Raw genomic sequence first — 12,200 nt, 5'->3', positions numbered from 1 at the left:
TACAGGCGTGAGCCGCCGTGCCCAGCCCCCAGCCCTAAGCCTTGATATTGATAGGAGCTTTTCACTTCCACCTACTGACTGGCCTTGTGTTAAAGGGCTCCACGTCCTGCCCACTGTCCTCCCATTAACACCCCCTTACCTGACCCGTGTGTTCTGTCTCATCCTTGTTTATCAAATACATCAGGAAAAACCTGAGGGTGAGAGGACCACAGGAGACAAGTCAGAACCACCCTTATCTTATTTTATTTTATTTTAATTTTTTATTTATAGTAGAGAGGAAGTCTTGCTATGTTGCCCAAGCTGGTCTTGAACTCCTGGCCTCAAGTAATCCTCCCCGCTTGGCCTCCCAAAGTGCTGGGCATACAGGTGTGAACCATCTTGTGGGGCCCCACCCTTACCTTCTGATTGGCTGGCAGGGAATCTGCCCACATGGACACTACACCCCCTTTCCTAACTGGCCAAAGCTAAGTACCCCACCCCTGGCTATTGGCAGCCATGCCCCCCACCCTCCTGATTGGCCAGTGTGTCCGTGCTCACATGTAATTGGCCAGGTTGTGCTCCTCCAGCGTGTGAGTCTCGAAGCCATGCGGTGTCGTATCAAAGTAGTCGCTGCCGATTCCGCAGATGAAGCACTTGGTCTGTGAGTGGCAAGAGACATCAGAGTGGAGGCCCACTTGACCCCCTGAATCCTGTAATCCCTCTGGGCCACCCCCAGACATGACCTACTTCCATATCCTCCTTCACTTGCTCTTGTTGGTCTCGGAGCTCACCAAAAGCATCGATGATCAGACCTGGGGTGGCAGGACGCAAGTCAGTGCCCCACCTCTGACCTGGTTCAGACTCCTCCCTCTCCAGCTACCTACCTCCAGGGCTTGCCCTCCATCCCCCATTTCCCTAATCTCACCCCTAATCTTGCTTCCTAAGAAGATAATATTAGGCCTTTATTGGCCGGGTGCGGTGGCTCACGCCGGTAATCCCAGTACTTTGGGAGGCTGAGGTGGGCGGATCATCTGAGGTGAGGAGTTCAAGAGCAGCCTGGCCAACATGGTGAAACCCCCCTCGCTACTAACAATAAAAAAACAAAAAAAATCAGCTGGGTGTGGTAGCACGTGCCTGTAGTCCCAGCTAATTGGGAGGCTGAGGCAGGAGAATCGCTTGAACCTGGGAGGTAGAGGTTGCAGTGAGCCAAGATTGCACCACTGAACTCTGGCCCGGGCAACAGAGCGAGACTCCCTCTCAAAAAAAAAAAATATATATATATATATATACACACACACACACACATATATATATAAATATATATATAAACACATATATATAAATAAACATATATATATCTATGTATCTCAGGCCTTTATTGAACACTCACATGAGCCAGACACTGAGCGCCTATGAATTGACTTAATCCTGATCACAACCTATGAGGTTAGTACCATCGACACCCTCGTTTTGCAGATGGAGAAACTGAGGCCCTGAGAGGCGATTTGCCCAAGGTCTCACAGTAGCAAGAGGTAGAGATGGGGTATGAATCCAGGCCAACTGGATCCTGGGCCTGCATTCTTAGTCATGGAGCTAGCCTGCCTCCGGGCCCTGAGCGCCCACTCCCAGCACTGACCCTGGATGATGGCCAACAGGATGACGATGACGAAGAAGAAGAAGGTGATGTCGAAGACCACCCTGTAGAGCTCGTATTCATCACCCGCGGGGTCCTCGATCTCGTCCCCAATGCCTCCGCCAGCCCGGACACCCACGTACATGTGAAACAGGTAACACTGAGGGAGGGGAGCACACTGGTCACTCATTCATTCGACATTCACTGAGTACCAGCCAGGGCCCTGGGATAGGCAGGGCTGAAGACACGGTAACGACTGAGACAGCCCTGGGCCCTGCCCTCAAAGGGCTCACAGACACGGCATCAGACAGGGACCAACAGCCAGAAATGGTCAGGGCTGTGACACGACGGCACAGGCGGAGGGTGAGGGCCAGGTTGGGTGTGGGGCACAGGCAGAGGGGTCAGGGCCAGGATGGGGGGCACAGGCAGAGGGGTCAGGGCCAGGATGGAGGGTACAGGCTGAAAGGTCAGGGCCAGGATAGGGAGGCACAGGCAGAGGGGTCAGGGCCGGAATGGATGGGGGGCACAGACGGAGGGATGAGGGCCGGGATGGGCAGGGGGCACAGGTGGAGGGGTCAGGGCCAGGATAGGGGGGCACAGGCAGAAGGGTGAGGGCGAGGATGGGAGGGTCCAGGAAGAGGGGTGAGGGCCGGCATGGGAGGGCACAGGCAGAGGGTCGAGGCTGGGGTGGGGAAGCACAGTGTGACCAGGGATGAGCTGAGGGAAGCACTGGAAGCTTTAACAGCCCGCTGGAGGCATCTGATCCAGCCTAGGTGATCAGGTGAGGCTTCCTGGAAGAGGAGGCAGGTGTGAGCTGAAACCTAAAGGAGGCGTTAGGTGGAGGGGTGGTGGGAGAGAGTGTTCCTGGCAGAGAAAGCCACATGCTGCCTCACCATCAGTGAAGAAAGGATACATCTCGCTGCTGTGAGGAACTGAAAATGGTTGGGTAAGGCTGGAAAATAGAGCTCCTGTGCAGGAGAGCAGGGAGAGAGATGAGGCAGGGCCTGGGCACGTGGCTCTGTGGGCCCTGGCCCAGTCCGTGGTCAAGGGGCTTCCTGTAGGACGTGGCATTTAAGTGGAAAGGTGAGGTATCAAGCGAATGGGGTGTGTGTGTATGTCGGGCCTGGGGTAGGGGACAGAGAGAACATCAGGTGCAAAGGGCTTGAATTGGGAGGAAACACGCAGTCCTAGGGGAACTGAAAGAGGACCAGGCGGCTAGAAAGCAAAAAGCAAGAGGGTTTGCGGTTAGACCCAGGCAGGGCCAGCCCTTCCCAGGCTTTGTAAGCCACAGCAGGGTGATTCGACTTTATCTACAGCAGGCTGGGGAGCCACAAGAAGGGTCTGAGTCGGGGTGGGGAGGGAGCATGGTCTACCTGGCACTTGGGAACAACTTTACACTTGTTTTTTTTTTGAGACAGAGTCTTGCTCTGTTGCCCAGGCTGGAGTGCAGTGGTGCAATCTTGGCTCACTGCGACCTCCACCACTGAGTTCAAGAGATTCTCCTGCCTCAGCCTCCTGAGTAGTTGGGATTACAGGTGCGTGTCACCCTACCCAGCTAATTTTCGTACTTTTTTTTTTTTTTTTTTTTTGAGATGGAGTTTTGCTCTTGTTGCCCAGGCTGGAGTGCAATGGCGTGATCTCGGCTCACTGCAACCTCCGCCTCCAGGGTTCAACAGATTCTCCTGCCTCAGCCTCCCAAGTAGCTGGGAGTATAGGCGCACACCACCACATCCCGCTAATTTTTGTATTTTTAGTGGAGACTGGGTTTCACCATGTTGGCCAGACTGGTCTCAAACTCTTGACCTCAGATGATCCACCTGCCTTGGCCTCCCAAAGTGCTGGGATTAAAAGCGTGAGCCACAGCGCCCGGCATACACTTGTTCTTTTTGTGTCCCCAGGATGTGAGAGAACACAGTCATCCTGGAGTAAAAACTAAGATAAGTGACTATAATGAGAACAAGGCTGTGGGCAGCGAGGTCGTGTCTGGAAGAGCCTCAGATGTCAGGTTGAGGAGCTGGACTTTGTCCTGAGAGCAGGGAGGAACCCACGGAGCCAGATTGCAGGACATCTTCGGAGATAAACCCCAGAAATGATTGTTTTAATTGTGGCCTGTGTCTCTAGTAAGTTCACATCAATTTGAGTTATGATCACCATTATTAGAATAGAAGAGAAAATATAAACGTGCATTGAACGCTGGGTATACCTTGGGTGAAACTTTTTTTTAAACTTGACACAGCGTCTCAATCTGTTACCCAGGCTGGAGTGCAGTGGCGCAATCACAGCGCACTGCAACTTCAAACTCCTAAGCTCAAGCAATCCTCTTGCCTCAGCCTCCCCACAGCGTTAAGATTACAGACATGAGTCACTGCGCCCGGCCTGGGTGAAACTTTTAATTGTGGATAATGATGATAGAAGCTAACACCTATATAATCCTGAGGATGTGCCAGGCACTAGTCTAAGTCTTTTTTTTTTTCCTTTTTTTTGAGATGGAGTTTCACTCTTGTTGCCTAGGCTGGAGTGCAGTGGCACAATCTCGGCTCATGGCAACCTCCACCTCCCAGGTTCAAGTGATTCTCCTGTCTCAGCCTCCCGAGTAGCTGGGATTACTGGCATGCGCCACCATGCCCAGCTAATTTTGTATTTTTAGTAGATATGGGGTTTCTCCATGTTGGTCAGGCCGGTCTCAAACTCCCGACCTCAGGTGATCTGCCCGCCTCGGCCCCCCAAAGTGCTGGGATTACAGGTGTGAGTCACCGTGCAAGGCACTGGTCTAAGTCTTTTAAGTCTTCGATAGCCAGGGAGCACCTATTAGTCCTAAAAGCAACTACTATTACACTCTCATTTTACAGGTGAGGCCCCCAGGGCATAGGGAGGAGGTTGAGTAGCCTGCCCAAAAATCACACGGCTCACAAGCGGCAGGGGCATGCTCCCTGAGTACCTTTCCAATAATTATAGTTTGAAAAGCTCAAATAAGGCCAGGTGCGGTTGCTCACATCTGTAATCCCAGCATTTTGGGAGGCCGAGGTGGGTGGATCATTTGAGGTCAGGAGTTCGAGACAAGCCTGGCCAACATTGTGAGACCACCCCATCTCTACTAAAAATACAAAAATCAGCTGGGTGTGGTAGTGTGTGCCTGTAATCCCAGCTACTCAGGAGGCTGAGGCAGGAGAATCACTTGAACCTGAGAGACAGAGGTTGCAGTCAGCTGAGGTCATGTCACTGCACTCCAGCCTGGGTGATACAGCGAGACTCCATCTCAGGAACAACAACAACAAAAAACCTCAGCTCAAATAATACTGAAACAATGGCCAAGAGGTGCGGAGCACTCATATATGCCTGGCACTGTTCAAAGTACCTGACATGGCCAAGTGCGGTGGCTCATGCCTGTAATCCCAGCACTTTGGGAGGCCGAGGTGGGCAGATCACGAGGGCACAGGCAGAGATGGAGACCATCCTGGCCAACATGGTGAAACTCCGTCTCTACTAAGAATACAAAAATTGGCCGGGCACAGTGGCTCATGCCTGTAATCCCAGCACTTTGGGAGGCCCAGGCAAGCGGATCACCAGGTCAGGAGATCAAGACTATCCTGGCTAACATGGTGAAACCCCGGCTCTACTAAAAATACAAAAAATTTTCCAGGCGTGGTGGCGGGCGCCTGTTGTCCCAGCTACTCGGGAGGCAGAGGCAGGAGAATGGCATGAACCCGGGAGGCGGAGCTTGCAGTGAGCTGAGATCACGCCACTGCACTCCAGCCTGGGCCAGACTCTGTCTCAAAAAAAAAAAGAAAGAAAATTAAGAATACAAAAAGTATCTGGGTGTGGTGGCACGCGCCTGTAGTCCCAGCTACTTGGGAGGCTGAGGTAGAAGAATCACTTGAATCCGGGAGGCGGAGGTTGCAGTGAGCTGAGATTGCGCCACTGCACTCTAGCCTGGTGACACAGTGAGACTCCATCTCAAAAAAAAAATGTGCCTGGCATGCATCAGCTCGCCAAACTGTAGGTACTATTTTCATTTTTTAGAGATAGGACCTCCGTCTGTCTACCAGGATGGAGTGTAGTGGTCCGTTCGTAGCTCACTGAAGCCTCAAACTGCTGGGCCCAAGTGATCCTCTTGCCTTAGCCTCTAGGCACACAACACAACACCCAGCTAATGTTTAAATTTTTTTTATACAGACAAGATTTTTGCCTTGTTGCCCAGGCTGGTTTCCAACTCCTGAACTCAAGTAATCCTCCCGCCTCGGCCTCCCAACGCGCTGGGATTGCAGGCTGGAGGCACCACGCCCGGCCTGGAGGTACCATTATTAACTCCTTCAACAGATGCGAGAAGGAAGGGTCCCAGAGTGCTGGGGGAGGGGCTCACCGTCATCATGTCATCACACTTCATGTCAGGTTCATCCTCATCCTCGCTCTTGTTGTAGAACTTGCGGAAGAAGTTGAAGGCCACCACGGTGTACAGGTAGACGACCACCGCCAGAAGGCCCACGGTCATCACCAGCTGCGGGCAGGATGGGGCCAGGTCAGCTCCGCCCTGGGCTTGCCCTCCCCCTGCCCTGCCCATTCTGGGTCCTGGCCCCGGTTCAGTCCCTGTGGCTCTACCTTGCAGCCCCACACACCCCCGGCTCAGCCCACCTGGCCTTGCCCCTCCTCAGCCCAGCTGCCCGGCCCTCACCCCTTCACCACCCACTGCCACGCTGGTCCCTGCCGGCCCACACCCCACAGCCAGGTCCTCCCCACACCTGTTTCCCATTGTGGGTGACGGAGGAGAGGATGGTGCGCAGCGTCTTGACCCCCATGGCGATGTCCAGGAGATGGGCAGCAAAGAAGAAGTTGTTGTAGTGTCCCAAGAGGGACATCACCATATACCAGCCCAGGTACAGGAAGGACTGTGGGCACACAGGGCCGGGGTCAGGGGGAAGGCAGGGACACACGAGGAGCACTCTGGAGGGTAGGGGCCACTCGAGAGAGTCAGCTGTGCCCTGGGGGTCGGGTGCCAGCTCTGTTTGGGGAGTACATGGAGGACTGGGGCATTCTGGGTGAGAAGGCATCCTGCGGGGAGATGAGAGCCCCCTCCAGAAGGAAATAATCTGGGAATCTAAGGGCACACTGAGAGAGCCAAAGGATGCTCTGGGCCGGGTGTGGTGGCTCATGCCTGTAATCCCAGCGCTTTGGGGGGCTGAGGTAGGAGCATCACTTGAGGTCAGGAGTTCAAGACCAGTCTGGGCAACATAGCGAGACTCCATCATCTCTTCCTCTGTCTTTTTTTTTTTTTTTTGAGATGGAGTTTCACACTTGTCACCCAGGCTGGAGTGCTATGGCGCAATCTCAGCTCACTGCAACCTCCGCCTCCCAGGTTCAAGCAAAAGAGGCTAAGCCTGCCTTAGCCTCGCTTAGCCTCCTAAGTAGCTGAGACCACAGGTGTAGGTAACCACACCCAGCTAATTTTTTTTTTTTTTTTTTTTTTTTTGAGATGGAGTCTTAGTCTGTTGCCCAGGCTGGAGTGCAGTGGTGCAATCTCAGCTCACTGCAACCTCCGCCTCCCGGGTTCAAGCGATTCTCCTGCCTTAGCCTCCAAAGTAGCTGGGACCACAGGCGTGGGTCACCACACCCAGCTAATTTTTGTACTTTTAGTAGAGATGGGGTTTCACCATGATGGCCAGGCTGGTCTCAAACTCCTGGCCTCAAGTGATCCACCCACCTCAGCCTCCCAACCTAAAGTGCTGGGATTACAGGCCTGAGCCACCGCACCTGGCCACTCTCTGTTTTTTGTCAGAGACACGGTCTCACTCTGTTATCCACGCTGAAGTGCAGTGGTGCACTAGCTCACTGAAACCTCTGCCTCCTGGGCTCAAGCCATCCTCCCACCTCAGCTTGTTGAGTGGCTGGGACTACAGGTGTGCACCACCATGCCTGGCTGATTTTTGTATTTTTTGTAGACACAGGGTTTCACTGTCTCTACAAAAGTTGCCCAAGCTGGTCTTAAACATCTGAGCTCAAGCAGTCCTCTGCCTCCGCCTCCCAAAGTGCTGGGATTACAGGCCTGAGCCACTGTGCCTGGCTGCCTGGCTAATTTTTTGTTTTCTTTTTTTGTTTTTTTTTGAGATGGATTCTCATTCTGTCACCCAGGCTGGAGTGCAGTGGTGTGATCTTGGCTCACTGCAGCCTCCACCTCCTGGATTCAAGCCATTCTCCTGCCTCAGCCTCCTGAGTAGCTGGGATTACAGGCACCTGCCACCATGCCCAGTGCCAGGTTTGTCTTGAACTCCTGACCTCAAGTGATCTGCCTGCCTCGGCCTCCCAAAGTGCTGGGACTACAGGTGTGAGCCACCACACCCAGCCCCAGCTAATTTTTAAATTTTCTGTAGAGAGAGGATCTCACTATATTGCCCAGGCTGGTCTCAAACTCTGGACTCCAGTGATCCACCAGCCTTGGCCTCTCAAAGTGTTGGGAGTACAGGCGTGAGCCACCACACCCAATCCCAACTATTTAAAAAATAATAATAGTAATAATAATAATAAGATGTCTGGGGGGATAAGGAGCCTTGTGTGGATAAGAAGATACCCTAGGGTCACAGCCACTCAGGGTCCCAGGAGTCATTCTCTGGTCAGGAACACCCGATGTTGGGAACCCTCCTAACGCCCCACCCCTGCAGAGTCCCTCCCCAATCTGCGGGCCCCTGCTCACGTTGTCTGTGAAGATGACCCCGAACTTCCAGATCTGGTACTTGACATCGATGGACATGAGCCTGTGGGGGCGGGGGTGGGGGGAGATGCTTGAGTGTCAGACCCCAGTCACCTCGCCTGCATGTCCCAGGCCTGTGCAGGGGTGTCCTGGGCTCACCAGGTCAGCAGCCCTGGCGGCGGGTTGGGCTTGCGCTCATTGTGGGCGGTGATCTCTAGTGTGGCCAGGTCCATGCCCAGTAGCTCAGCAATCCGCTCCCGCCCGTAGATGTCCCCATGTTTGTCCAGGACCTGCACAAGAGAGCGTCAGGCTGTGTAGACACAGCTGGAGTGCAGGTGTGTGTCATGGTCTGCAAGGGGGTTCTGGGGACACTCTAAACTCTGAGTGAGAAATGGGAGGTGCATTTTTTTTTTTTTTTTTTTTGAGACAGAGTCTCCCTCTGTCGCCCAGGCTGGAGTACAGTGGCGCCATCTCTGCTCACTGCAACTTGTGCCTCCCAGGTTCAAGTGATTCTCCTGCCTCAGCCACCTGAGTAGCTGGGATTACAGGCATGCACCACCACGCCCAGCTAATTTTGTATTTTTAGTAGGGACACGGTTTCTCCCTGTTGGTCAGGCTGGTCTCAAACTCCTAACCTCAAGTGATCTGCCCGCCTTGGCCTCCCAAAGTGCTGGGATTACAGGCGTGAGCCACCGCGCCCAGCCCACTTTGTTTTTTTCTACAGCATTTATCACCACTGACATACTGTACTTGTGTTCATCATCTATCTTTCCAACTTGAACGTCAGAATCACTGTTTTGTTTAACACGGGATCCCAGGTTTCTAAAACTGTTCCTGGCACATACTAGGCGCTCTGTAAATATGAGTGAACAAATTATAGTAACAGCCAACATATCTAGTGTTCTCCTATATGCCAGATACTGCTCATGTAGTATATAACCCTGTAGGGTTGTCCGTATTATTACCCCACTTTGAGTATGAGGTACAGAAGGTCAATAAGCCAGAAGTAGAAAAGTAGGCAATCGGCTGGGCGCGGTGGCTCGTGCCTGTAATCCCAGCACTCTGGGAGGCTGAGGCGGGTGGATCACCTGTGGTCAGGAGTTTGAGATCAGCCTGGCCCACATGGCGAAACCCCGTCTCTACTAAAAATACAAAAATTAGCCGGGCGTGGTGGTGGGTGCCTGTAATCCCAGCTACTCGGGAGGCTGAGGCAGGAGAATCGCTTGAACCTGGGAGGCAGAGGTTGCAGTGAGCTGAGATTGTGCCACTGCACTCCAGCCTGGGTAACAGAATGAGACTCCGTCTCAAAGAAAAAAACAAAAGAAAAGCAGGCAGTCTGGTTCCAGAGTGTGTGTGCTTATGACATATTGCTAACTTCCTCTCTTTCAACTAGTATTTCTCTATTTTTTTGAGATGGAGTCTCGCTTTGTCACCCAGGCTGGAGTGCAATGGCGCGATATCGGCTCACTGCAGACTTTGCCACCCGGGTTCAAGTGATTCTCCTGCCTCAGCCTCTCAAGTAGCTGAGATTACAGGTGCCCAGCTAATTTTTGTGTTTTTAGTAGAGATGCGGTTTTGCCATGTTGTCCAGGCTGGTCTCAAACTCCTGACCTCGAGTGATCTGCCCACCTCGGCCTCCCAAAGTGCTGGGATTACAGGCGTGCGCCACCGCGCCTGGCCTCAACAGTATTTCTTGAGTATTCACTTTGTTCCAGGCACTATGCTATGCTTTTTTATTTTTTTACTTTTTGTTATTATTATATTTTTTGAGATGAGGTCTCACTCTCTTACCCAGGCTGTAGTGCCGTGGCACAATCTTGGCTCACTGCAACCTCTGCCTCCCAGGTTAAGCAATCCTCCCACCTCAGCCTCCTGAGTATCTGGGACTACAGGCATGCGGCACCACACTAATTTTTTGTATTTTTGGTAGAGACAGCATTTTGCCATGTTGCCCAGGCTGCTGTGAAACTCCTGAGCTCAAGTGTTCCGTCCATCTCAGCCTCCCAAAGTCCTGGGATCACAGGCGTGAGCCACCACGCCCAGCCTTGATGCTCTGCTCTTTCCATGTGCCCATTCAAGAAAGGGAAGCAAGCTTACTATGCCCATCTCCCCATGGGGAAACTGAGGTGCTACTCAGAGAGGCAGAAAAACCTCTTGCCCAAGGTCACACACCAAGCAAGTGCTTGGCAGGCCTGTGATGGCCTGGTGGCAGGCAGGGACCCAATCCAGGACCCAGTGCATCCATGTCCTCTCACCTTGCGCTTGACAAACTTGTCCCAGTAGTTGCTGGGGAAAGACCTGCAGAGAGAGAGAGAGAGAGAAAGCGTGAGTGTGAGATGTTAGGGCCAGAGGGATCAGAGCTGTCAGCCACACAGGGGTGGGCTGAAACTCCACTGCACTGTTTTTCTTTTTCTTTTTTTTTTTTTTTTTGAGATGGAGTCTCACTCTGTCGCCCAGGCTGGAGTGCAGTGGTGTAATATCGGCTCTCTGCAAACTTTGCCTCCCAGGTTCAAGCAATTCTCCTGCCTCAGCCTCCCGAGTAGCTGGGATTACAGGCGCCCACCACCACACCTGGCTAATTTTTGTATTTTTAGTAGAGACAGGGTTTTGACATGTTGGCCAGGCTGGTCTCGACCTTCTGACCTCAGGTGATGCCCCCACCCACCTTGGCCTCCCAAAGTGCTGGGATTACAGGTGCCCACCACCAACGCCCGGCTAATTTTTGTATTTTTAGTAGAGACAGGGTTTTGCCATGTTGGCCAGGCTGGTGTCGAACTTCTGACCTCAGGTGATCCCCCCCTCCCGCCTTGGCCTCCCAAAGTGCTGGGATTACAGGCGTGAGCCACCTGCGCCTGGCTCTACTGCTTTTCTTGTAGGAACCTTGAACAGTGGGGACCCCAGTGCCATCCTTGCTAGACCCCAGATGAGGCAGAGAATTTGCATTCAGAGCCAGATGTGCAAAAAAGACCTCAGAACGGCACTCTGATAAAAAGGCTCTGGCGTGGTGACGGGTGGGGAGAAGTCCAAACCAGCAGCCTGACTCGGCACCAACTCCAGTGGAACTGCCTGCTTCCTCATACTGGTTGATTTCATTTAATTTCATGATTCTGGCCCTTTATTTACCAGTTTTCCAAGTGACACTGGAAATTGATGCCCTAACATCCTCAAATATGGCCAATGAGTTTTTTTTTTTTTTTTTGAGATGGAGTGTCGCTCTGTCGCCCAGGCTGTAGTGCAGTGGTGCAATCTCCACTCACTGCAAGCTCCGCCTCCTGGGTTCACGCCATTCTCCTGCCTCAACCTCCTGAGTAGCTGGGACTACAGGCACCCGCCACCGCACCTGGCTAATTTTTTTGTATTTTTAGTAGAGACGGGGTTTCACCGTGTTAGCCAGGATGGTCTGGATCTCCTGACCTCGTGATCCGCCTGCCTCGGCCTCCCAGAGTGCTGGGATTGATTACAGGTGTGAGCCACTGTGCCCCGCCACGAGTTTTGTTTTTTGAGAGGGTGGAGTGATGATTGATTATGAATTCATGGATTTGCAATTATTTGAAGTGCTTCGATTCATTACACTTCCAATTCCTATTGGCTTTTTTTTTGGCGCCCAGACATAGGGTCTTGCTCTGTCACTCAGGCTGAAGGACAGTGGCATAATCATAGCTCACTGCAGCCTAGAACTCCTGGGCTCACGCCATCCTCCAGCCTCAGCCTCCCAAACAGCTAAGACTACAGGCATGCGCTAGCCAGGCTAGCATGTCTGGCTAACTTTTTAGTTTTTTTTTTTTCTAAAGATAGAGGTCTCTCTATGTTGTCCAGGCTGGTCTTGAACTCCTGGGCACAACGGATCCTTCAGCCTCAGCCTCCCAAAGTGCTGAGATTACAGGCATGAGCCACTGAGTGCGGCCCCTA

The 12,200-nt window shown here is 52.7% G+C and overlaps 1 protein-coding gene across 1 annotated transcript in view; it reads right to left on the bottom strand.

Moving 5' to 3' along the window:
* RYR1 (ryanodine receptor 1) overlaps window positions 1–12,200 on the bottom strand; it is a 148,656-nt gene that overhangs the window by 1,142 nt on the left and 135,314 nt on the right. Inside the window, exons 94-102 of the mRNA XM_054540360.2 lie at window positions 10,547–10,589; window positions 8,451–8,581; window positions 8,295–8,355; window positions 6,349–6,495; window positions 5,973–6,107; window positions 1,616–1,772; window positions 727–791; window positions 538–638; window positions 140–191 (exon numbers count right to left, since the gene is read on the bottom strand). Coding sequence (XP_054396335.2) covers window positions 140–191; window positions 538–638; window positions 727–791; window positions 1,616–1,772; window positions 5,973–6,107; window positions 6,349–6,495; window positions 8,295–8,355; window positions 8,451–8,581; window positions 10,547–10,589 — 892 coding nt within the window. The remainder of the gene's footprint in view (window positions 1–139; window positions 192–537; window positions 639–726; window positions 792–1,615; window positions 1,773–5,972; window positions 6,108–6,348; window positions 6,496–8,294; window positions 8,356–8,450; window positions 8,582–10,546; window positions 10,590–12,200) is intronic.

The sequence above is a fragment of the Pongo abelii genome, chromosome 20, assembly GCF_028885655.2.
Source record: "Pongo abelii isolate AG06213 chromosome 20, NHGRI_mPonAbe1-v2.0_pri, whole genome shotgun sequence".
NCBI classification, from domain to species: domain Eukaryota; kingdom Metazoa; phylum Chordata; class Mammalia; order Primates; family Hominidae; genus Pongo; species Pongo abelii.
This window is presented reverse-complemented; position numbering and strand designations above follow the sequence as displayed.